Source organism: Stegodyphus dumicola, chromosome X2 (assembly GCF_044657685.1).
Source record: "Stegodyphus dumicola isolate Sdum_Otavi_A_Nest chromosome X2, ASM4465768v1".
Taxonomy (NCBI): domain Eukaryota; kingdom Metazoa; phylum Arthropoda; class Arachnida; order Araneae; family Eresidae; genus Stegodyphus; species Stegodyphus dumicola.
Window position 1 is genome coordinate 192,107,546 of NC_140781.1, and position 22,343 is coordinate 192,129,888.

Consider the following 22,343-nt stretch of genomic DNA (forward strand, 5'->3'; position numbering starts at 1 on the left):
ACTGCCAATACATATTCGATTATCGACCCCTCGATCATTATTGGCCCATCGGTTCCCAAAAGTCCTTAGAGAAATTTTAATGAATGTATATAATTTCAGAAGGCAGGATATTAAGCCGTCAAAAGCTCAAAGGTTTAGAGCAAGGAAAAATAAAAGAAATTATCGGATTAGTTTCGATAGCACACATATAGCACTCTTTAAAAAGGAGTAAGCCACGTTGAAGGAAAAACAAAAACAGAATAGACAATGGGGGAAGTTTAGGAATGTACTCAGAAGACAGCTAGGAAGAATCTACAAGTTGCCGAATCGCTGTATCTGTAGCATTGATAATAGAATACTTCAGCGTGTGAATGACATAACGTGCATTAACTTCTAATGACCTTTAATTCATGTTTACCTTCAAGTCCTTCTGTGGAGGTCGACAAGATTGCTCGAAGGAAAGGACGTTAAATGTTAAGTGTCGTTCTTTCACCTTTTGGATGAGTATGATGGTGTACCGCGAAAATTTAAATTCAAAGCTTTGCTGAGTTAAATATTTATTATTCAAAGTTTTTACTTTAGTTTATATCCTCAACATTCATAAATAAAAGCTAATTTAACTGTTTATTCACTTATTGATAAAAATAATTCAAATTGAAAAGGAGGCATTGCAGCATGCATGATCCTGCAGACATATAGTACCAATTAAATGAAGCTATACGGAAAGTTCCAGAAGACGACCACTGACCTTTCTAGAAGACTTTTGTCTTCTGAGGAACTGTCTGTCAAAATAAAAAAAATAATAATAATAAAAAAAATGTTTATTTTTTTTTTCTTCTTGTTGCGGTGGAATTCCCTAAAATCAACTGCAAATTTAAAAAAAAAAATTCCCCCCTTTTTATGAAAATATGAACCTTACCTGCAACTTGGGTGGAACCATTTCTCAAAAATCCGGCACTACAAATAGAAGCAATATATAAAGAAAGTAAGTAGTGGATCGACTAAGAGGTAAAATCGGCAGCTGAGAAAGTGACTTTCCCATTTGGCGACTACGAGAATTTCGCAAAAGCGTGTTTTAGAGGAGTCACACTTCCTTCATTCGAACAATTTTGTTCTTAACTTATTCTCATTGTTATTTAAGATTTTGTAGAGACATTAGGTATTTTTTGGAAGCAGGAGTCATGAAAAATTAGCAACGCCTTCGCGGGGAATAGAACAGCGGTCCTCTGGAATACGCACCCAGCGTGCAGACCACCACACCACGAAGGCATGCCAAGAAGGTGGGAGAAATACCTTATAATTCTTATAAGAAATTCTAGAGATGATATACTTAAAATATTGATTACATTGTTTAAAAATCATTGAACATGAATTACTGAACCCAAATTACATGCAGAATATATGTCATGTGCTTGATTCATACCTAATTTTAGCACTCTTAAAAGACATCTTAGAGTGTATAAAAATTAAACTTCATCTATAGTCAGAGCTAGACTAATTTCAGAGTCCTTTAGCTATAACAGTTGAAATCCGTATTACTTTTAAATAATACTTTTCACTTACATATTGGTATGTGTTCACACACACATTCTACAGTGTATGTGTTCACACACAGGAGTATGTAGAGTATGTGTTCACACACACATTCTACATTCTTACACACATTCTAATTCCTCACATACAACTATACGTTATATTGACCGAAAAGAAGACTATAGAAAAAATCAATTTAAAGAGCAAGAAATAGAAAATTGCGCCACAGACTTTAAATCCTTTGAATACGCAAGCCATCAGAAATATTTGTGGACTGATGTCATTTCTGTCCATCTGACATTTGTATTGCCGCCCAACGGGAAGAGAGGTTGGTGACTCTGACTTCCGTATGGAAGGGGTTGGGTTCGAATCTTGATGCAGTTTGTCCGTTCCTTCATAGGAGGCAACGTCGGCCCTCCTATTAGGTACCTTCATAGGGCAACAAAAAGGGACGTATACTTTCTTTTGTTTAAGAAATATTGCAATTACCTACTTTCCAATCAGATGGCGATCAGAACATCGACATTACTTCAGTTTTATAAAGCTCATTTTAAAAATCCACAGCAGTGTTAAACGGTATTTCTTCATATATTTTATTGCATTAGAAAGGAACGGAAACCTAATATTCTAAGTATAAGATTAAAAAAAAATCTTTTTAGAGTAAAGCTACAGGAAAACTTTATTGCTTTGAAAAAAAAAAAAAATATAGTAAAAGAGCCAAAATACTCCTTTTTGACAATTGCTGTGACCTATGGTTTTTAAATAATATTCGAATTATAGGGAATTAGATGCGATTACTTAATTTGACAAAATATAAGGCTATCACATTCAAGGAAAGAAAAAAAGTGAAACGAGGAAAAAGTTTCATTATGAGCTCATTTTCGTATTTTTTTGTTCCTCCTAGACAACAAACTTTCCTTTCGTACGTCTAAAGACTATAGAAAAATAAGATAATAAACATGCGCGGAAGCAGTTTGGAAGAATAATCTATAGTCACTGGTCTGAGACTTGCTCCTTTGCGATTAGGAATGTGCGAACAAGAATTCGGCTAAACATATGTATCCAGCTACCGCATCTTAACAGTCCGATAGTTTCCTATGATTTTTTTTCCGCATGGCACAGAGCTAGTTTTTGCATTTCAGTACATTTATTAACAAATGAAAACAAGTTGTAATGACTAGAAATAAACATGAAAATTGCAGACATTAATAGAAATAAATACCGCCAAATTTATCTTGAAAATAAAAAAATATAATTAACATGAATATCAAGAAATATTCTGAAAACAAATGAAGACTGTGCAATATGATTTCAAAGTTCTTGATTGAGGCTAAGAGATTAAAGACTGCTGAACACTGGTAAACCCAGGCGAATGAGCTGGCCTGGTTTATTTTCGTAGTTTCCCTAATGTGTAAAATAAATACAAGCCAGTTTCCTTTAGAAAGTGTTCCATGACGACATCCTTTCTCTTAGGCAGATAGCCCCCATGTGTTTTGCCATATTCAAGTAATCAACCATTTTGGTCATTGCATTTCGTATTGAACAGATATCTGTCACATTCTTGCCACTAGGTGGCGGGCATCTCTTCCTTTACTTTTGCTGTAATTAAGTTCCGAAAACCAGAAGAAGTAGATAAGTGAAAACTGCAACGGGTGAACTCCTAAGACCTGTGAAACGTATTTATCCTCTCGAAATTGATAGATCTAACTTGTTTAGTGACTTCACCATGAAAAGAAAAAACTCTGCCGATAAGTGTGACAGTGATATGAACTATCAAACTAGATATGGACGTAAAACTGTAAAACCTGTTACATATTTTTAAATTGCTATACTAATTTTTGTTTCTTTTCAGTATTTTAGAAGTTTAATTGTCCTAACAGTAGTCAATTGGAACATGTTATCTGGATATGGTATGAATGTAATGCAGAAAATGTTTAGATGTGTAATCCTTCTTTGTAAGTATTAATTTTAGAGCATTAGTTACTTTTCATATTTGTGAAAGTTGTACTTGAATTTTTGTTTGATTATTGATAAATTTTGTTTTGATTTTCCCATCTTATCGAGGTAAAATCAAAAGGTGGGAGGATGTCACATTCTTGCCACTAGGTGGCGGGCATCTCTTCCTTTACTTTTGCTGTAATTAAGTTCCGAAAACCAGTCGAGATTGGAACCGCTTTGAGGAGCGTAAAGACTCAGAACTAAAAATGTACTGTCTTAAAATAATTATCACCTACCTTGTAAATAATTATATTAGCTTTTCTTTTCAATAAATAATTAAAAGACAAGAGGGCTGAACAGATATCCGTAATATGGTGGTGTATTTAATTATGGCAAAGCACACTAGGGCTATCTGCCTAAGGGGAGGGATGCCTTTCGTGGAGGACTTTTTAAGGGAAACTGGCTCGTATACACGTTACACATGGGGAAAACCACGAAAACACCCATGCAGCCAGCCCGTTCGCGGGATTCGAACCTCGGACCGAACTACCAGTGTTCAGCGACTTTACCGCTCGGCCGCTGGTGGGCCGTATATATCCGTAATATGATACACCAGATACACTTAATTAGATTAAAAAAAAAGGCTCACAAAGCATTATTTGTTGTTGATTATGTTCATTTGTCTGACGTAGTCAGCCCAAACCTACAAAATTCCTCGTGACAAGGAGCGCTAGATTACGCCTGCCGTTGGCAACAGCCTTGAGCACCATTCAAGTGAGAGTGCTATTTAGCTCAGTTCCGTCCCTAATTTTGATGGAGAGCACTCGGGGGGGGGACGAGTCCGAGGGTCTCCCACCCCTCTCACCTTCCACCAAACCACACGAGAAGACTTTCGGCTCGCCGCATATTTAGAGTGCCCCCATGCCGCACCGACACTATACATTTACAAACAACCATGTTTTTTCCGGGATTCGAACCCGGGCCTGTCGGCTCAGCAGTCAGCGACACTAACCACCATACCGGTTGTGCGACATGTATTATTTAAATCATATAACAAAAAATCTATAGTATCAGAGGCTATAAGGTCAAAACGAATGTGGAAATTCATATTATCCGCAACTTCTGCTTGACCCTGTGATTTACGTATTAAAACTTTAGAGGAATGATTAGCCATATTAATTACTATTTATGCAGCCACAAAACATCAGTTGGTAATACGTTAGACGCGATTAAGAACAAAACAGCAGGTAACAGTGGACGATAAGCATGAGTTCAGAAATAAGAAATGTCTATATTAATAGCGTAAAGTAATTCTATCAAAAAATTACACGCACGCACTGAAAATATCGTGAGGTCTTTTTCATGACCTATAAATGTTTTAAAAAACAATGCACTAAATGTGGCCGCAAAACAGCATGAAAAATCCAACAGAAAATAAAGAAGTAATAAAACACCGCAAGGGCAAATACCATCATACTTTGAAACGTCACGGTGAAAAACAAAGCAACAACATGATGTAGCACAGAAGTATGTGTACATTCTTTGTGCCTTTGTAATACGATCATGACAGGTTAAATAACAAGAAGATTAAATGTATTCTTCCTAAATCAGTTAAAGTGTTTAATTAAACAATAAATAACCATTAGATAATTCATTAAAACAAAACTTACTATTCAAGTCGCTTCATAATCAGGTAACGCTTCCTTAATCGAATAATTAACTTACTTTATAGAATCCAGATAACTCAATTAACTTAATTACCTTAATCGAATCTAGAAATTTTCAATTTATTGGCGAAGTAAAGTGTTTTAGCTAGGTTACCTTAAGTGGTGTTGGAAGTAAAAATCTTCAAAAAATGGTGATTTGGGATTTTTGAATTTTCAGATTCTCTACACGATTAGCTTTCTAAAAATACCATGCTTTAATCTCTATGAAAATTAGAACTGTAAAAAATCTAGTTTTAATTTATCGTCGAATGAGGATAAATGAGGATTTTTACATAAAAACGATCCCGACTCTCAAGTAATATTTCTTAAAATTATACCACAACATAAGCGTATCTTCAGGAAAATACGATTATTTCGTTTCATTGATGCAATTTATTTATTATTCCTTTTATACTCCATTTTTTCGCCTTTTCCCCCTCCTGTCACCTATTAGTGCAGTGGATTTGAATATGTTAAATTTCAAGACGAATCTCGACTATTTCGACCTTGATACTTCTTAACTTTTCACGTAATAAATCGATCGCATTAGGAAACTACACTCGTGTGCAAAATTAAAAGAATTTCCATATTTTTCGAATTTCTGAAAAACTAATGGACAGATTTTAATGAAATTTGTATGAATATACATTTATAACAAAGAAAGAGATGTATCATTCAAAAGTAATTTTATGTATTCATTATTATAAGTAAAGGTCTTAGTGTAGGGATGTCCAAAATCCACGCTGTATTATCAAACTGAAAATGAGTCTAATATGGGGTACGGTCCATTCCTCACAACCAGACAGGTCGCGCAACGCGACAACATACTGGACGGGAAGCAGTTGATGAATCCCTGTGGCAGTCCATCCCACTTCTACAGCAAGGACGTTTTCAGTTCTGGGATGGTTCTCGGAGAGAGACGGCGAGATGAAATTGCTCTCTCAAGAGAGTTCCAGACTTGCTCTATAGGGTTAAGGTCAGGAAATCTGGCTGGCCAATCCATGCGACCGATATCCTCACTTTCCAGGTAATCGTCGACCAGCTGAGTCCTGTGTACGAGCATTGTCCCTCATTAACCCATGACTAACTGCGTCTCAGAAAAGTCGAACATATAGCTCTAAGATCTCTTTTTTTATACCTTTTAACAGTCAGGATACTTTTATCAAACACATAACTGACCGTCCAAAATAATTCCTACACAAACCATTACCACCGTAATGATCTTTTTTTTTTCCGACCAGGGAAGGATGGTATCATGTTTCAGACTCTCTCCAGATGCAGGTACACCGAAAATCAGTGCCCAGGTTGAATCTTAAGCCATCCGTAAAAAGCGTGATGCCCTACTGAACGCATGTTGTTTGCACCATGTTAAAAGAGCTCTCTTGTGTGCTGCAGTGAGCGGGTAACGATCCTCATTCATTGTTGTGGATCTTGGTCGACATAGTGATGGTCTTCTCGATATGGATCCAGTATCCTGAAACTGTATCTACAAACTGCAGACGACATTGAGCTCTGTAGCCACCTGCGCTTGTGACTGGCCTGTCTCCAATCTGCTAACAATTATCCATCTCATTCCGTCACCCATATGTTCGTGGCTACTTATTTTATCTGATACCTTATAAAATGTTCCCAGCTTTTGCGAGAAACACGGCGAACATCGTGAAGGAGGACGAGGACACAAATCGCCGAAAATCCCTGGTGGGCTATCTATCTCCACAACCACAGACACGCACGTATACGTTTATGTATTCGACTTTGAATATTTGCACAGTTCTTCAAAAGCATGATTAATAACTTTGGTACAATAATTTTTTGTAAAAATAGCATGATTAGTAACTTTGGTACAATAATTTTTTGTAAATTTTTTGTAATAATAATTTGCAATTCTCTCAAATTCCGTACATGAGTGTAGTTGGCAAAAGAGATCTTAGAGCTATATGTTCGACTTTTCTGAGACGCAGTTAGTCATGGGTTAATGAGAGACAACACTCGTACACAGGACTCAGCTGGTCGACGATTAAGCTGGAAAGTGAGGATATCGGTCGCATGGATTGGCCAGCCAGATTTCCTGACCTTAACCCTGTTTGGTTTATTTGATTAAATACCGGATCAAATTTTACACTTTGGTCTCAGTCTGCAAATTACCTCAACGTCTCAAAGAAAAAAAAAAGGTTACGTTGAGGTTTTTTTTTTTTTTTTTTTTTTTTTTTTTTTAATACGGTTTTATTTTGAATAATATCACTATTTCTTTCTCTTGTTTTCGTACCAGAGATTGCTAGCAAAAAAAAAGGGTGTAAAAGATCACTGAATTCCATCTTTAGGTATGCTTTTCGTAGTTTCAGAGATGCAGCTTTAGGCAGATATAACGACTCTGTGCTTTGCTTTAAAAATAATCCAATCCAGTCATATATTTTCGTTAATGACGCATTACGTCATCATAAAATAAAACTGAATTATTAATTCAGGCAAATCAGTAGACCTATCTAATTAAATCATTTCCACAAGCAAAAATTTGATAAAAGTACCATAGACAAATTTAGAAGCATCTAGTTGCCTTTTCAGTCCCTCTCATCGTTTAAGAAATATGCGAAATACATCACCAGATATGACAATAATCTCTACAGATTATGCGTTATAGTGCTAAAAAATTTACCTACCATCAGCCTGAAATGTCCCCCCTCCAAAAAAAAAAAAGTTATCACGCAATCAAGAGATGTTTATCAACTGAAAAACGAAAAGAAGTAGAATTTACCCCCTATATCTGGTTTACATAAAAGTTCATCACGGAAATTTTCCGTAAACATGCCATATAGATTTCATATACGTGCGAAAATATATCATTACTAAAAGAACCTAACCTATTTTTAGTAAACTCTGTTGCTAATATCGCAAGCTGCAATAGGAAATATAAAGCAAAAAAAGCAAGAATAGTGAAAAGGCAATAATTGAATGAAGGTATAAAAACTGTTTTTAAATGCTTTAAAACTTTTAAACTCGGATGAGCGTTAAATTCGGATTAGCTGTAGAATACTGAAAAAAAAATAATGTTCAAAAAATACTATTAAAAATACATTTTCCCCAAATATAACTTTCAGTTTGAGAGAGGTATACTTTGACAGATGAAAAGCTAAACTGATATGTCGTATCCTCCTCTTAGTTCTTGGTATTAATCAGCATAGGCAACAGAAATTCAAATATTACGTAGAATTGTTTGGTTTATTTGATTATGATAAACATTCGGGGGCTATTCGTGGAGGACTTTCTAAAGGAAACTGGCTCGTATACATGTTACAACCGTTCACTGGGAAACAAAATCCGGATCAAATTCTCAAAGTTCAGCGACTTTACCGGGTGAGCCCTTGCGTAGAATGACAAGATGAGTAAGATCGAACAGAAAAAAAGAGAAAGACCATGAGAACAGTTCCTATTTTTGCCGTTTTCAAAACTAAATGGTGGGAACCAGATTTTTTGAGACAGGGTCATTTTTCTTTTATTTACCTTTTATTTCTAATTACTCACGCGTGTCATCGAATAATGAATGCTGCGAATAGATTTTTTTTTTTTTTTTGAGGTCAAAGTATTATATATCGCATTTACAATTTTAGCAAGAAAAACCTTGTAACATCTTTACGGAACAGTAAATGTTGTGTTACAGTGCAGAGATTTTAAGACGGTCAACAAATGAATATTTTAGCCATCAAATTAAAATAAAAAGAGAAAAGGAAGCTTTCACTGCGTATTATTTTCGGTATCTTGAGAGGAATAGGAGCGAATCTCTGCCCATCCCATTGTTGCAGCAACAGAACATTTAAGTTTGAGAACAAGCTATTGTTCGTGAAAAACAAGGTCGCGGAGAAATGGAGTGACTGACCTCCATGCGCAAGCCAGTCACTATTTTCTTAAGGGAAGAACTGCTAAACCCAGTTGGTTACTCATTCAAGACTTGGGTATGAAGGTGACCATGTTTTTCTAACCACCTTTGCCTTTTTCGAGCCCATCGAAATTCGAAGTTGCCAGGATATTCTTTAAAAGTAACAAATAAAAAATTGCAGATATTAAAATAATCGAATAATTTATATTCCTTCATCTTCAAGACTGAGCACGCCTCTTTCTGGAAGTGCAAATCCAGTTCATCTTAAATTAAGCAGTAATAAAATTTACATATTGAAATATAATAACAGTCATACGTCACTTTCACATTTTGGCATGCTTGTTTAGTTACGATCTGAAAGTCTTAGATTGTTCCACTGAAAAGTAGCACAGTAGTAAGTGAATTTTGTGCAATACTGAAATCTTTTCGAGTAATAAACTCTAAGGATGAGAGAAGATTATTGTAATGTTATGCGATGGCTTGGTCAGTTTATTTTCTGATACTGGAGCAAGGATTGCACCTGAACTGAACCTTATTCAGAGTTTTCCGAGTTGAGTACTCAAAGAACCTCGAAAAGTGAAAGATAAGAATACGGAACAAAGACATCTTCATCATCGGCAAACTGCACACAGAAGGAACTTAAACATTTACGCGTTTGCTTCATTTATTCCGTCCCCTGCTTGAAAACCTAAAGAACACACAGGGGCGGAATGGGGGAAAAAAACTGAAAGCTTTCAGATTTTATATTACGTCCAAAGGGCCTTTTTTTTTTTTTTTTTTTTTTTTTTTTTTAACGTTTTATGTGTTACCTTTATTTATTAAGTATCATGGTCTTCGCACTTAAACTATGACATTCAATTCAACAGCAATATGTCAAAATAATTTTAAAATAAGTATATCTTTAGAAGTTCCTATACACAGTCTCGCGCGCTGGATATATATATATATATTTTCCCCGTACAGTGTTGTCATTGCTCGCTTGAAATCGTTGAGTTTGTTACTCAAAAATTCGTTTAAGTTTTACAAAATATGAAACGGATAACAAAAAAAATTCCAAGTTCGGGTTTCCAGATCCCCATATTCTAGTAGAGGATAACTTATTGAAAATTTTATGTCTCTAGGTACCGTTGTTTTTTCGCAGCGCGAGAAACATACATACATTAACGCAGATTCTTCATTATTTAATTTATTTAAACATAATGCGGGCTCTAATATTTGGTGGCAACAATTTGAAAGGTGAACCGACATTTATAGTGAACCAACGCAAAATGCCAAAACGAAATTAATAGCCCTTCTGGGCTAACACCCTTTGGGCTAATAATCACATCGATCTTTTGCTGTTAAGAAGGACATTACGCACATCATACTGCGGATAAGTCTCTAAATAACTTGCATTTGTATTTCCGATTACACTTCAACAGTATATATGATTTTCAGTATTTTACATATTGCTATGCAAGTTTATGAAATGGATCACGATTTCAGACTTGAAGCTAAAACAAATTACATGACCTTTCCTATGAGATTAAAATATATATAACTTTTTAATAATATTCTTCTCCTAGTTACATAAATTCTTTAAGCCAATTAGTTCTAACAGTTTATTTAATGTTTTCTTTTGACCTTGCTGCTTCCACAAATAAAATGGTTAATTTGTGCTGCTACTTTAGCTATGGTTTTCTGTGTTTAGTTTACATATTCGTTTCTCATTTGATATTCTGAATTGCTTAAATCAGTACGATCACTTTCAGAATACCTCAAGATACGACAAATGTCATTTAAAAAGTACCATAAATTCTAGAAAGCAGGAATGCTTTCAATATATTATAGATAGTATTCAAGTCTTTTAATGCTGTTCAAAGGTATTTTAGTGGCATATTTTGCTTCATTAATTTCCTAGTACTTAGAAATAAATTATTTTACAAAAATTCGTAGAATAAATATGTAGCTGATATTATCACCACTCATTTAGAGGTCACATTTTCAGCAATTTGACGACATATATTTAAAGTTGCTTTTGAAGCTATCAGTAAAATATTCGTCGCTTGTTTTACTTCTATAATAAGAAAAAAGCCAAAATTCAAACTGAATGTTTCAGATACTTTTCACTGTTCTGTGTTTGACATTCTTGTAACTCAAATACATAATGCAACATTTAGCATTATCCATTTTCAAAGCAGATTAATATATTTTATGACAACTATTAATATAACTGAATTATACAATAATTATACAACAATAATAATAATTATACATCAACTATTAATATAACTGAATAATAATAGGTAAATCATTTTCTTGGATTCCCAAAACAGGTTTCACTTCTTCAATACAATGTCTTGGAGATATCTTTTACGACAATCAAGGCATTACTGCTTCATAATGGTGCTCGGTCGTAAAGGTGCGGCACTTTCATCCAAGTCCTCTACCGTTTCGAAAGACAGAAAGCTTCATAAGGGAACCCCGGCATAAGGATGCCACACCTTTATGAAGATCAATTTCTAACTTATAAGAAAGCAACTTTCATAAAGATGCGGGTAATTTTATGCCGGGACACTGCTATACAGATAGGGTTTTATTTGCTACTCGGAATGAAAATTGTGATGGGGCATTGTTATGAAGTGTCCCTCCTATTACACTTGGAAAAATACGATGTAAAGTAGCCTGCCTAACATTCACAGTCTCCTAGTGTACTGCATTCTTAAGCTGTAAATGTCAGATTGTATGTGAATGAAAGCTTGGAACATTGATGATAAATGTCTGCTGAATTTTTCTTCCAAGTAGGTGATAAAAAGGGGCTTTCATTCAATTCCTTGGCTTCACTGCGGCACTTTCTTTTTTTATGGAGGAATTTCAAAGCTCAGGTTTAACAGCCTTAAAAAGGCAATTCGTCCGGAGATCGGATATTTCGTACGACGTGGCGTCATGGTAAAGGATGATAATGGTAATGGAGATGGCAGCAAAACCTCGATTGTCAAGGGAACACACTCAAGACGTAGAATAAAAGACAGATATGTTTTGTAAATCCAAGACATCTAACTGTGCTCACTGTATTTTTTGCTGGGGATGATAAAAGTGTTATCCTGCTTGAAAAACACTAGGTAGCATAAAATGCCCCAGCCTGTAATAAAGTGACATCGAAGTTATTGATATACAAGGTAAAATAGAGTAATTAGGCTATTGGTGGCTTTCATTTCCCATTAAATTACGAAATATTGGCTGAAAATAATTAACCTTTCATATGCTTACAATAATCGTTCCGAAAATTTTAGTTTGCATAGTTGAACTCGAATTCTGAAAATTCAGACTTAGAAAAACCATTTGAAAAGAAACTGCGCGAAGTTAATTTAAATAAAAGACATTTCATTATTACCATTTCACAAAAATATGTGGCCTGAATTACTAATGCTGTTACTGCATATATTAAAAATAAAAGTAACTAAAACTTGCTTTTACTTATATTTAACGAAAATAAAACAGTCAGTCATAGCACGACATTTCAAATAAGAAAAGTAAGCATCAACCGATAAATATCCATAATGAAATACTGGTGTTTTTTCATGAAAATGACGGTCTTACAGAAGATGTAGTTAAGTCTTAATTATAGCATGCCCTGATACTTTTAGTAAATGCAAGCTGCGCAACCTAGTTTCCATAGATGCTTAGAAAAGAGCTTGACTTTAGATTGTTTTTACCGATCGTGGTAGCAACAGATGATCTTGGATTTTGAATCGGATAACTATCATGGAGGTACTCTGTGATTATTATGCATAGTTTAAAATGAAAGTTAAGCACAAGCGTATTCACGATCTGATTGTTCGGAACATTGCACACTTTTCACGCCTCCTTTCCCCCCAAAAAAATCATGACTCTACAATTCTTCTGTTTACAACGCACATTTTAAAATCATAATTACATAATAATTTTATGCTAACTTATTTTTAAATTTCTTAAATACGTTTATTGGTCTGTATTACTAACATATGAATTTTATTTAAGTATGCTATAAATTTCTTGGTTGCTGTTTTCTCTTCCTTTATTTTTTGTTTATATGTTTACTGCATTAATCATTTAGCGCCCTTGTTGATGAATATATATTTTTTTTTGGGGGGGGTAAGCGGCTTTTTTGCCCATTTATTTTTGTTTTCATTATTTTGTAGCATTATATTAAAAATATGGGTTTCTGTACTTCAAGAAAATTAACGGTCCTTTTGAAGTTGCGGTAAATGATTCATGTTCTGAGCCTCGCTTTCCGCTAGCTTTTAAAACGTAATTTTCCCTTCCTTCCTTTCAAAAGCTGGTGTTCGAGTTAATTTTTTTAAAATTTTAGTATCCTGTTTTCTGCACGATTCTTATACGTACTGAAAAAGAAGTACATCCCTTTTAATGCTTTTTCATCTGAAATTAACGTTAACTACATACTTCTCAGAAAGTATTACTATAAAAATTCTTTTCTTTAAAAGCTGTATTCCCTGGCTTTCAGTTTTAGGTTATTTTAGCGGGCAGATATCTACTTACAAATGACTGATATTACAAAAGAGAAAGCAAGAATTTAGAGTTTTTAATTAATTAATTAATTTTTAATCATTTGTCCTTAACCGATAGCTTTTATTTTTATTTATCAAGTTTTCAAGTCTTAATAGCAGAAGAAACTACGAAGCCAGCAAGCAAAAATTCACATTGATAGTACTGCTAATTTTGTTGAAAAATGAAATGTTTTGAATCCAATGGAATCTACTGAATTTTTCGGCAAAGAAAATTACAAATGTACGCTTATACAAACAATGTTAGAAAAGAAAAATAAATAAAGTGTATTACATGAGACTACGGAGGGAGAAAAGAAAACTGTTTTCAGACAATTTCACCATCTCTCCCAACAAAAATGAAATTAGGGCACTTGTAGTGGTTTTTAATACGAGCGGCAACCTTTCACAGGAAATACCTATTAATTTTTGCTACCGTATTGATTACAGAGAATCGAAGATTTAATCTAGCGCCATACACCGCCACCTCAAACGCTATTAAGATAGAAAAATCTGAAAACATTATCTTTCACAGCTATTTTCATTTCATTTCAAGCATGAACCTTTCTGTCGGTCTTAGAAATAATTTTCGATAATGATTTAAAATGATGTTAAAAACAGTTTTTATTTTTGGTTGGCCCAAAGGGGCGTTAGACCCAAAGGGCTATTAGTCTCAAAACGGCATTTTTTCTTCGCTTCACTTTCTGCGTTGATTCACTTTTCAAAGTGTTGCCACCAAATATTATTGCCATGTATTATATTTAAAGAAACTAAATAACGAAGAATCTGCATGAAAATTTCTCGCATTGTGAAAAAATAACAGTACCTAAAGCCTATCAGATTTTGAATAACGTAGTCCTCCAACAGAACATAGGCACTTGGAAGCCCGAATTTTGAATTTGTTTTATTATCTATTTCAAATTTAGTAAAACTTTAATTTTTTTTTTTAAATTAAAGGACACCTTTCTTTCTCTGATATACTAACTCCTCAAGAAGTGAGAAAGAAGTATAATGCCCATTTTTACCTAATGCTCTCAGACGTTTTACGTCAGAGAGAACCGAAAATCAGAAATTTTTATTATAGTAAAACATAATAATAAATAGTCATCTAAGAAGAGAAAACATGGAAATATTGTTAATGGAAAAGTGATATTAACTAAATTTAATGAAATGGGAAAACAAATCTGAAAGGTTTCAGATTTGTTTTATGAACCAATTCAGATTTATCAGACCTTTCAGGTTTCAGAATTACGTCCAAAGGGGTGCTTTTTTAACGTTTTGTACGTTACTTTTATTTATAAGATAAAAAGGTCCCTCTCCCTGTAGAGTGTTGCCATTGCTGGCTTTTAAATCGTTGAGTTTGTTACTCAAAAATTCGTTTAAGTTTTACAAAATATGAAACCTATAATAAAACAAATTCCAAATTTCAAATTTGGTCCTCCACATCCCCATATTCGTAGGATGATTACTTTATTCAAAATTCGATCGCTCTATGTACCGTTGTTTTATCACAATGCGAAAAATATGCATACATTTATGCAGATTTTTCATTATTTAATTTCTTCAAATATAATGCAGGATTCTAACAGTTGGTTTCAACAATTTGAGAAGTGATTTGCCGTTTATAGTGAATCAACGCAAAATCGCAAAACGAAAACAGTCCTTCAGAGACAAAGCCTCTTTAGACTAAAAAGGAAAAAAAAAAAAAAAAAAAAGTGTTGAGCTCATTTCAGAAAAGAAAGAAAGCACTTAGCTTTCGCATCTGATAGCTGATTTTTATCAGGACGTTTCAGCAATTAAATTTTCTGAAATACTTCTAGAATAGTTGATTATGGCAAAACACCCGACGGCAATCAACCTGGGTTAACTCCGTAGAGACTTTTCTAATCGACTAAAGCGTATTAAACTAGCTGTTGAGGTATATAATTTGCACATGGTTCATATTTAATCTGTGCTTGAGGAGAATCACATGCAATAATAGTAATAATAAATATAAATTCTGGAAGGAACTAGCGGGTTTTCGAGGTTTTATCCGTTCGATCATACGTCGGTAACTGTCTGAAATATCTCCAAAATTAATATATTGCTCATTTAAAATAAGAGTTATATATTCTCTGAACTCATGTAGTGCTGGAAACAATGGAGATTATCCCCAGTCACTTCATTCGCGATAATAAGTTATCGAAAACATGCACGAGTAAGTATATTCCTGAATAAATTTACGATCAATGCACTTTTATACACAAAAATGCATTCACTCTAAATTTATTCACGAATATGCTTATTATGCACGTTATATAATATTTTTAGCAGTTTTAATGAGTCTTATAATATTATAAGTACACAGATGCGCACGCGCTGTTTTTAATAGACATATCTTGAAATGCAAAAATAAAATCTGACGTTAAACTAAAAAGCTTTTTTATTTTTTCATATTTGGGGCTTATATTTAAAACTTTCGAATTTCAGACGTACTGAAAACAAGCAATAAAAACATTAACAAACATTAAATCAAACAATATCGTAAAATGGCTTACCGAAACCAGGAGGTTGCTGACAAGAAGGACTAGAAGTCGAACAGATAAAGAAATATTTTCATATCTGCCCATTTGGTTATGCACAAAATATTCGTATTTCATCCGAGAAAATAGGCACAGTTCTAGGAAGTATCCACTTTTATTGTATTGGGGAACTTTGAGATGATCTTAACCGGTCGGTAAAAGCACACCATCCTGCACTGCAGTTCATTCCATAAATGCGGAATCTGGAACAAAAAAAAAAAGTTAAATTATGAATTCGTTGTTTCGTTATAAATACAGAAAATCCATTTAACATTCGTGTGAAAAAACATGAAAATCCCAGAGATTATACAAAGAACATCTGACCCGATTCCGATGGCCCTATTCCACTGATTTTGCCGCTGGGTCATGATGACATTTCAGATCTCGGATATAATCAGAAAATGTTACCTAATTTAATTAATAATACATTTCTATTATGCAAGTAGTAATAATAATAATAATTGCGCTCAACGGGTTAATATTTAAAGCAGAAATAAACGACTATTTTCCTCCTTAATTTCTAGTTCCCAACTTTCCGCGAAATCGGCAAGATCGTTATTAAGGCCTAACGATAATGAAAATCAGCAATCTTTTTGAAAGGGCAAAAAACTTAGCGAAGAGAATAAATAAATAAATACCAAAACTAACACTCGAACACTTTATCCTCTAAATTTTTCAATTTATGGAAATTTTAATTTTCTTTTCACGCTATTTCTAAACTCAGAAATAGCACAAATTTCCTAATTAGGCAAACTAATTTCTTGAGAAATCTCTAATTTTGTAATACGTATCTAAAAAACACTATTTTTGATATGAAACGAAACAGTTTCTCTTTTTAAACTAACTACCGTCAGTGTTATATTAATTCTGACTTGTTTTTTTGCAACACAATATAATCTCGTGATATTAAAGTAGCTAGAAGTTTGATATTTCGATGGAAGAAAAACAGATGGCCAAAAAAGGTTAAATTATTTTATGCAATCAAATCAACAGCAGAGCAAAATAATAATTGATTAATGGCTGAAAAGAAAATCGGAACTAGTTCAATAGTTTCTTTCCCTCCCTACCAGAATATATAAATTATTTTCTCTTTCACCGCGGCCTCGAGTGCGGAAATCTGGCTTTTTTTTTTTTTTTTTTTTTTTTTTTTTTTTTTCAGTTGAACTAATTGCGTTGAATAAATAATCGACGCGGGCATTTTGTCGTAAGCGGCGGCAATGCTAAAGAACTGCGAAAATGGATTTCACACAAGATTTTGAGATTTAAGAGGCATTAGATTTTTCAGCCTAATGGTAATGCCACATTTCCTGACTCTATATAAAAGCTAAAGGAATTGTCCAAAACGATGGAAACACTATGCTTTAAAAATTTAGTCTGCTCCTTCCCCCGACTACACAGTAACCCACAAAAGTAGGCGTCACGTTTTCCCTTTTTTGTATGATGATTTTACATATAATTTCAAAGTTGAGTAAAACTGGAATAGTAAAACTTAGTTCGTAGTCAAGGAAAATGAATAACTTAATTGAATTCAGTAGGCATAGTTCTGAGACAAAAACGAAACATACTAAAAGAACCAGAAGGACAAAATAAGACGACCTTTTAGTTTAAGAGAATGCACCGCAGAAAAAGTGACTGCTGAGCTTAATATGTTTCTACACAACCCATTTTCAGCATATACAGTACTGAAGGAACTGCATAAGCAGAAGGCTTACGGCACAGCTGGCTGTCTCAAAGAGTGTTGTTTCACAAATAAATGCAAAATAGAGCTACAATGATGCCAAGAATATAAAATGAGAGATATTGATTAATGGAAACAAGTACTATTTTCAGCCGAGTTAAATCTTTTCATTATTTCCCATCTGAAATCGAGTTTATGTGCTGATAAGTTTAGGATCCAGACTGTCTACTTCCTACAGTAAAACAGTCGTTCAGTTATGCTTTGGGTAATTATGTTGTGGTTTGCAGCACGTCCAATTATCATCAAAGAAGAATAAGCAGTGATTGCAATTAAATCATTTTAAGCAACCATGTCCATTCAACGACGTAGGTACTAATCTCCCTCGGGAAAAAAAAAAAAAAAAAAAAAAGAATGCAGATTCGCCGGAATAAAAATTGTTAACGGATAATTAAGTTAGGATGGGAATTACATTTTACTAATAACTCTGCTCCTTTGGGATGGACATTGGCAAACCACAAAGATAATTTTAATTCTTAGTATCTCAAAAAAAGGTGCTTTAAGAGATATTTATGAAAATATGGCGAAATTTTATAAATAACAGGTCAGATCTCATTACTGGACAAATATCAACCATTATGTATAGAATTACAGTTAATTTGGAACTTTCATTTCCCGATAACTTTTAAATAATATAATTTTTTTTTTGTTTTTTTTTTTTTTTTTTTGTATGATACCTTAAAAATATCAAACTCATATTTAAGAGGTCATCATATAGGCAATCGCATATGCTTTTACTTGTTAACATCTTTAAAGGGTCATCTAATAATCGGGTAAATACGGTAGCTATTTTTGTTTAGCTTTTATTTATATTTCTATTAATCAGCCTGAAATACGAAATAAAATTAAAAAAGAAAATATTACTGAAATTTTAGCAGAACCACTTTTTTTGCGTCTTAGATTTCTGCTCCGCTCTTAACGCGTCATTGTACCCTGACCAGTTTAAGCAGCACTCAGGTAACCTAACTGGAACAAACAATTAATCTAAATTTCAAATGTAATGCTAGAAATTCAACTTCTTCGAATTACTAAAACATTTTCTTTTTTACATTCACAGGCAACTTGCAAGGTTGTCAGCATAGGATGTCGAATATAGACCTTGAGGCCTATTACAGAATGGCAGCTCTTTCTTTTCTTTTTTCCTCCCTTATTCCCTTTGCACAATATTTAAATGTCAAGTCTACCTTGACGGTCAGCTTAAACAGCAAAATAAGCAGAAATCAAAATTTCTGAAGTGTATCTATCACATCTTTCTGAAGTGCATCTAAGCCAAGTATTGTTAACGAAAACGTGTTGTCGGGGCCTTACTACCATGTAGGTTCACAAGGAGCGAGCTTAGAGCTCCAAATTTTCAAAAGTCTCCAAATCATCTTATTATTTTTCCTAATCCTGCTTCCCTACAAAAACAAGAAAAGCAGACAGTGGAGGGACCTTGAATTAATTTTAGAACCCCTGGTTCGTTTATTCGGGCTTTGGCGTATTTTAAAGGAAGACCTTTTTAAATCTTTCCATTTATGAAGCTCTTTCTTTTTATTTAAAAGCACATTTCACTCACAGCTACAATTTCTCAGCAGGTGTATTTAGGATTGTAACGCAGTCTGATAACTTTAAGCACGTCTAATATCAAATTTTAAATGAATTTAAAAATTTAGCATATTGTAAATCAGTAGAAAAGTTTATATTTAGATTGTTAAATCTGCAATCAAAAGAAGTATCAGTTACGCACAAGTAAGCACGATACCCTCAGTATAAAACCTTGAACCACTTTCAGCCTTACTTCATAAATACTAAAAGTCGTTTCTAATTTACTAATTTTAAAAACTGCTGGTGCATTCAACTACTCAGCCGATCTTAAGCTCTTAATCAATTTAGTGAAGCGGCGAATATTACAAGCATTTTGTCACTTTATGATTATGATTAAAAGACATTCGCTTGGTTAATCCCTTGATCTTTTATCTCGAAATATATTAACAGTGGCGGAAGTTCATTTTGATGCATATCCTTCGCTAAAAGTCAGCAAAGTGAACCATGTTCATAGCCATAAGCAGTCTGTATTTTAAAAAGAACTTAATAATTACTCGAAATACTCAAAATCAGAAAAGCCACACAATAAAAAATTTAATGGCGTTTCTCCACAATGTTTTCTAATTTTCACTTTATATGAACATTTTAACATCTGACACCCAAAGAAGTACAGTTAACATAAAAACTTATTACATAATAAAAAATGGCGGGGGGTGGTGGGAACTTTACATAGGTATTTCCTCTTTTTTGCCGTCAATTCAGTTGTCATATGAAAAGAAGTTTCTACTATGTTTATACAGTACTATGATATTAAATCCTGCGTTATAAAAATTTTATTTACAGAAGGCTTTAAAAAATCTCGAATTTCAACTATTCTAATTAGTACATCCATAATCCTACTTATCAAACTGCTTAAAACATAACACACAGTACAAAGTCCGAGATTCGGAATCGTCGGGATTTCGAAAATTTCAGAATTTTAGACCACCATTTTAAATCTAGTAAAATGACATTTAGATATGGCAACATTGGGGCTTAACTTATTGTTTAGGTCAGGTAGAATGCTAACCTCCCCCCCCCCTCAACAGCCCGGTGCCAGAGTAGCTACAATCGGTGCCGCCGCATCAGGTATCAGAATTTAGAAGCGGCAAAAATTTTAGAATTTAGAGAAGCACCAAGCAGCAAAAACTAGGGATGGCAGAATTTTTAGAGTTTAGGACAGGCGGAGACTACTCAATTCGATACATTTACGAGTTTCCAAATAAAAAAACTTTTTGCATGATGTCTAAAAAGATTTAACTCAGAGAAAAATCTACTTTTTAAGTAGATATTTGCTTCCATCAATTTTTCTCATCACATGTTTTCTTATACGAAACACAGACAGAAGTAACTCAGATTTAAAAGCTTTCTTCTAAAACTTCGGGATTCTTCATGAAGTCTTACTAACCTATACACAGATTCATAGTACTAATTCAAATGCACTTTCACACTAAAACAGCCTTCCCAGATTTGGGAAGGGATGTATCGAAACGAATGACTCCACGTATTTGCTTCGGATGTCCTGTTATTATTACCCATGATAATTTATTTTATAGGTACGTGATAGATAAAAACATTATCGCACGCCATCTCGGTTCCCAATAGTAGTCTTACCTACTCATACCTATTTAACTTGGCTCTAAGCATAATCACTAGCCCCAAGATAAATTGCGTAGGAAGAATCTTTGAACTTTGTTCCTCTCCCCTACCTACCATTATTTCAAGCACGCATCGTAGCGGTGTGGGCGGCATACCAGTGGAGTTTAAATGGCCGGTGAACGACTGCACGAGAATGAAGACTAGGTGGGTGAAGAGACCCCCTATTTCATTCGTGCATCCCATATACGCCTCAGTTTCTCATCTAGGGTAGTGATGTCAGAATGGTTCTTCATTTTTTGAAAACTTTAAAACGTTAATTACAGGGATACCCATAGAAGTACGACGCTAGCTTCGCTATTTTTATAGCAACCAAAATATTAACTGGAGTAAAGTTAGATTATTAGAAGCAAACTTGAAATTAGGTCGAAAAGTGAAAAATAATATACACATATATCAGGAAGAAACAGTTCTTACTTCAAAAGATGGTATGATAGAGAAAAAAAAAAAAAAAAAAAATAAATAAATAAAATAAAATAAAAAAAAAAAAAATTAAGGTGCCATTAACAGAAAATAATGATACGTAGCTGCCCTACTGTGAAACATCATATGTGGCATTGAAGTTGCATGCCCAAGAATCTTCCACCAAGGTGGTGAAAGCCCTAAAAACTTATTAATTTTAAATCCCTACTATTGGTTCATACTCTCCCTATATCTTGTTCAAATATTCAGTCGTTAATAAAATACATTTTATTCATCCACTCAAGTTCAAATACATTTTTTTAAACTTGGAGCGGATGACACTTGATGTTAATACAGTTAAAAAAATGTTTTTGTATTTAATTTTTTTTTTTTTTAATTTAAAAAATTTTTTTTGTTGACCTAAGTAGGAATTGACTTTAAAAATAATAATAATAATAATAATACAGTTTAAAAAAATTTATTTTAAAATTTTTTATGTATTTTTTAAATTTTGCTTTGTTGACCTAAGTAGGAATTGACTTTAAAAAAATCTTTTTTTAAAAAAAAAATTACTTGTTACTTACTATGTTCGCAGTAACAGCGCGGTAACTAGCGCAGTAACAGCGAAGTTGTACGTAATCAATATGTTCAGTATGGCAACTACATAGAAAAACAAGTAAATACTTAAAAATTTTCTTTAACTTTTCATCATTTTAACAAAAGAACATATTTCCAAAAAGTTAGCAAACGAATATTCCAAAATTTTAAATTTTAAATTTGAGTTCTTTGATTTTAAAAATACTTTCCTTGCGAAGCTCAACAAGTAGTATACTGCCTCCTCCCGTTTGTAATCTATATTTACAATTCATAACTATT

General features: G+C 33.6%; 1 protein-coding gene across 1 annotated transcript in view; it reads right to left on the minus strand.

Moving 5' to 3' along the window:
• The window catches only part of LOC118183176 (tyrosine-protein phosphatase 10D-like), a 131,983-nt gene that overhangs the window by 97,550 nt on the left and 12,090 nt on the right, over nucleotides 1-22,343 (minus strand). Inside the window, exon 2 of the mRNA XM_035352621.2 lies at nucleotides 16,088-16,314. Coding sequence (XP_035208512.1) covers nucleotides 16,088-16,189 — 102 coding nt within the window. The 5' untranslated portion in view covers nucleotides 16,190-16,314. The remainder of the gene's footprint in view (nucleotides 1-16,087; nucleotides 16,315-22,343) is intronic.